General features: G+C 47.0%; 1 protein-coding gene across 1 annotated transcript in view; it reads right to left on the reverse strand.

Annotated features, from left to right (window-relative positions):
* Positions 1 to 3,817: 3,817 nt before the first annotated feature.
* Positions 3,818 to 5,223, reverse strand: part of LOC124788863 (collagen alpha-1(I) chain-like) — a 19,917-nt gene continuing 18,511 nt past the window's right edge. Inside the window, exon 3 of the mRNA XM_047256146.1 lies at positions 3,818 to 5,223. This exon is cut by the window's right edge and continues 209 nt beyond it. Within this exon, the coding sequence (XP_047112102.1) occupies positions 3,818 to 5,223 (1,406 nt within the window).

Raw genomic sequence — 5,223 nt, forward strand, 5'->3', positions numbered from 1 at the left:
ACCATCTACCTGTTCTTTGTTCCTCCTATTTGGCACTCAGTCCGTTTATATTTCTTTCCACTGAGATTACTTTCGTTTTGGAGATGCTAATCTTCATACCATAGTCCTTACATTTCTGATCTAGCTCTGAAATATTAGTTTGCATACTTTCAATCGAATCTGCCATCACAACTAAGTCATCCGCATATGCAAGTCTGCTCATTTTGTGTTCACATATCTTAATCTCACCCAGCCAGTCTATTGTTTTCAACATATGGTCCATAAATAATATGAACAACAGTGGAGACAGGTTGCGGCCTTGTCTTACCCCGAAACTACTCTGAACCATGAACTCAGTTTACCGTCAAGTCTAACTGCTGCCTGACTATCCATGTAAAGACTTATAATTGCTTCCAAAAGTTTGCCTCCTATTCCATAATCTCGTAGAACAGACAATAACTTCCTCCTAGGAACCCGGTCATATGCATTTTCTAGATCTATAAAGCATAGATTCAATTCCCTGTTCCACTCATAACACTTCTCCATTACTTGCCGCAAGCTAAAAATCTGGTCCTGACAACCTCTAAGAGGCCTAAACCCACACTGATTTTCATCCAATTGGTCCTCAACTAATACTCGCACTTTCCTTTCAACAATACCTGAGAAGATTTTACCCACAACGCTGATTAAAGAGATACCTCCGTAGTTGTTACAATCTTTTCTGTTTCCATGTTTAAAGATTGGTGTGATTACTGCTTTTGTCCAGTCTGATGGAACCTGTCGCGACTCCCAGGCCATTTCAATTATCCTGTGTAGCCATTTAAGACCTGACATTCCACTGTATTTGATGAGTTCCGACTTAATTTCATCCACCCCAGCTCCTTTGTCGGACTGCAATCTATTGACCATTTTCTCCACTTCCTCAAATGTGATCGTATTTCCATCATCATTCCGATCCCATTCTACCTCGAAATCTGAAACATTACTGATCGTATTTTCGCCTACATTGAGCAGCTCTTCAAAATATTCCCTCCATCTGCCCAAGGCATCCACAGGATTCACCAGCAGTATTCCTGACCTGTCCAAAATACTTGTCATTTCCTTCTTACTTCCCTTTCGAAGACTGCTAATTACACTCCAGAATGGTTTTCCAGCAGCTTGACCTATAGTCTCCTACCTGTTTCCAAAGTCTTCCCAAGATTTCTTCTTGGATGCTGCAATTATGTTTGGCTTTGTTTCTTTCTTCAACATAACTTTCTCTGTCTACCTGAATTCTAGTATGTAGCCATTTTTTATACGCCTTCTTTTTCCTTTTACAGGCTGCCTTGACTATGTCATTTCACGAAGCTGTTTGCTTCATCCTACTTTTACACACTACTGTTCCAAGACATTCTTTAGCCACTTCTAGTACTATGTCCCTGTAGCTTGTCCATTCCTTTTCCAATGACGGTAATTGACTACATTCAACTAACTGGTACCTTTCTGAGATCGCTGTTATGTACTTGTGCCTGATTTACTTGTGCCTGATTTCCTTATCCTGAAGTTTCTCCACTCTTATCCTCCTACATATGGACCTGACCTCCTGCACTTCCGGCCTCACAATCCCAATTTCACTGCAGATTAAATAATGATCATTGTCATCAAAGAATCCCCTGATTACACGTGTGTCCCTCACAGCCGTCCTGAATTCCTGATCTGTTATTATATAGTCAATGACAGATCTGGTTCCTCTGCCTTCCCAAGTATACCGGTGAATGTTCTTATGTTTAAGAAAGGAGTTTGTGATTACTAAGCCCATACTGGCACAGAAATCCAAGAGTTGTTTCCCGTTCCTGTTGGCCTCCATATCCTCTCCAAATTTACCCATAACCTTTTCATACCCTTCTGTTCGATTTCCAATCCTGGCATTAAAATCACCCATGAGCAGAACATTAAATTAAGTAAAATAGCAACTACATCAATTCATCAATATCTACTGACATGACAGCGAAGGGGCATCCTTGCATTAACTCTTAATTCTCCTTGGGGCACAGAACGCGTCAAAGTCGAGTTCCAACTCGAGCTTTCGAGGATTGTCACCATCATCTTCGTCAGAAGACATTTACCGGTTGTGTTCGTGTCTGTCACTGTAAACTCATTTGTTATGCGACACACTGTTTTTTCATAAAGACCCAAACATGTTTCGGCACATTTGTGCTGTTCTTAGTTTTTTTATTTAAATCTGTGAAACACGAACATGTTTGGAGCGATAATTAATCGTCAAAAATTAAGCCTAAATCATTAATTATCGCTTAAAAGACGTTCACATTTTTTTGATTTAAATAAATAAAACCCACTGATGGTGGTACAAAGGTGCTGAAACATATTTGGGTCAATAGAAAAAAAACTGTTTTTTGCATGATAGGCGTTCCTTATATTCAAATATTTTTATCTGGAAACACACCCAATTCAAGAGCAGCAAAACCAAATTTGCTATTTCTATTGGCATAGAGACATCATCTGAAGTATAGAAATCTAGAAAAATTAAATGGTGGCTGAAGCGTAAATAAACTTCTTCGAAATTAGGAACATCCTCTCGCGTGTATTGCCCTACTGGGAATCGGTAGTAAAAGACCACATTTAATCAGGCTTGGTATACATATCATTTACTGCCTGGAAAGACTCAATATGGGAGTAAGAAACACAACCACCCATCTGAAGAGGAATGGGGATGAAAAAGAAAGGTAGCCCACGAAGCAAGAATATCCATGGCTTTAGTCACCCATTATGTCAGAAGGAGAGCTCTTACAGGCTAGCAACAAACATTGCACTTAATTTCAAATCTTTCCCAAACATTTTCTCCCTGACGACCCACATAAAATTATAAAAGGAAAAGAATTATTGCTTCCTACATTTTCGCTGTTGCTGCAGTAAAACGGCAATATGAAGCATGACGTTATAATTTATTACTTCCTTACTACCAGCTGTATTCGTGACACAGTTTGCAAATAGCATTGACTAATACCATTGAATATATCAGAAAACTTACGTCATTGTACGACACCCAGGTTCAGTGGTATGGCGCATAAATAGTGAGACACATGAAAAAACTACTGCATGTAGTATATTCTTTTAATTTACTACTGTTTTGCTACTAATTCTATCCACAACACATTTCCTATACAGGATCCACATATGTCACTAAAAGTGCTTAGACAAATATATCACTGTACAAAAAATAGTTCACGAGATACGACGTCGTAAACGCTGACATGCATGACGAAGTGCGGCATCGTGAATGGCTTTTTAATTTATCATTTCTTTGTTACCAATTCTGTTTTTAACTCCAGAAGATACCTAATCATAATCACTGATCCACGGGAAAATGGAACTGCAGGCTGAAGTTCGCTAGAAACACAAGTGAAGGATGTGTACACAGCGAGTCATGTGTATTAAATATGTGTGACAAATATTTGAGGGATATAGGCAGGCAAAGCCTCGGGCAGAAAGCTCATCTTACACCCCTAGAATGATTTCGACCAAATTTGGTGAACATACTGTTTGTAGTCTAGTAATAAATACAATAGGGTTAAGAATCACCATCCTCCTACTGGGATGAGTGTGATAAAGTGGAAAGACTCCCTGCGGGCCCGGGGATTAGAATAGGCCCGAGGTATTCCTGCCTGTCGTAAGAGGCGACTAAAAGGAGTCCCACCCCCTCAAGGGGGTCGTTAACGCCTGCGTCCGGAGACGGACTGTTCCACGACCTCTATTTGCGGTCATTTTGCTTTTTCACTTCTCGTTTCTTCCTTCCTTTGGTTGGTTCCTTTCTTTGCTCTTTTCCACCTCACTGTCTTCCTTACTCTTTCCCTTGCCTTCTCCTCCTTGCCTTCTCCTCCTTGCCTTCTCCTCCTTGCCTTCTCCTCCTTGCCTTCTCCTCCTTGCCTTCTCCTCCTTGCCTTCTCCTCCTTGCCTTCTCCTCCTTGCCTTCTCCTCCTTGCCTTCTCCTCCTTGCCTTCTCCTCCTTGCCTTCTCCTCCTTGCCTTCTCCTCCTTGCCTTCTCCTCCTTGCCTTCTCCTCCTTGCCTTCTCCTCCTTGCCTTCTCCTCCTTGCCCTCTCCTCCTTGCCCTCTCCTCCTTGCCTTCTCCTCCTTGCCTTCTCCTCCTTGCCTTCTCCTCCTTGCCTTCTCCTCCTTGCCTTCTCCTCCTTGCCCTCTCCTCCTTGCCCTCTCCTCCTTGCCCTCTCCTCCTTGCCCTCTCCTCCTTGCCCTCTCCTCCTTGCCCTCTCCTCCTTGCCCTCTCCTCCTTGCCCTCTCCTCCTTGCCCTCTCCTCCTTGCCCTCTCCTCCTTGCCCTCTCCTCCTTGCCCTCTCCTCCTTGCCCTCTCCTCCTTGCCCTCTCCTCCTTGCCTTCTCCTCCTTGCCTTCTCCTCCTTGCCTTCTCCTCCTTGCCTTCTCCTCCTGGCCCTCTCCTCCTGGCCCTCTCCTCCTGGCCCTCTCCTCCTGGCCCTCTCCTCCTGGCCCTCTCCTCCTGGCCCTCTCCTCCTGGCCCTCTCCTCCTGGCCCTCTCCTCCTGGCCCTCTCCTCCTGGCCCTCTCCTCCTGGCCCTCTCCTCCTGGCCCTCTCCTCCTGGCCCTCTCCTCCTGGCCCTCTCCTCCTGGCCCTCTCCTCCTGGCCCTCTCCTCCTGGCCCTCTCCTCCTGGCCCTCTCCTCCTGGCCCTCTCCTCCTGGCCCTCTCCTCCTGGCCCTCTCCTCCTGGCCCTCTCCTCCTGGCCCTCTCCTCCTGGCCCTCTCCTCCTGGCCCTCTCCTCCTGGCCCTCTCCTCCTGGCCCTCTCCTCCTGGCCCTCTCCTCCTGGCCCTCTCCTCCTGGCCCTCTCCTCCTGGCCCTCTCCTCCTGGCCCTCTCCTCCTGGCCCTCTCCTCCTGGCCCTCTCCTCCTGGCCCTCTCCTCCTGGCCCTCTCCTCCTGGCCCTCTCCTCCTGGCCCTCTCCTCCTGGCCCTCTCCTCCTGGCCCTCTCCTCCTGGCCCTCTCCTCCTGGCCCTCTCCTCCTGGCCCTCTCCTCCTGGCCCTCTCCTCCTGGCCCTCTCCTCCTGGCCCTCTCCTCCTGGCCCTCTCCTCCTGGCCCTCTCCTCCTGGCCCTCTCCTCCTGGCCCTCTCCTCCTGGCCCTCTCCTCCTGGCCCTCTCCTCCTGGCCCTCTCCTCCTGGCCCTCTCCTCCTGGCCCTCTCCTCCTGGCCCTCTCCTCCTGGCCCTCTCCTCCTGGCCCTC

The sequence above is a fragment of the Schistocerca piceifrons genome, chromosome 3, assembly GCF_021461385.2.
Source record: "Schistocerca piceifrons isolate TAMUIC-IGC-003096 chromosome 3, iqSchPice1.1, whole genome shotgun sequence".
NCBI classification, from domain to species: Eukaryota; Metazoa; Arthropoda; class Insecta; order Orthoptera; family Acrididae; genus Schistocerca; species Schistocerca piceifrons.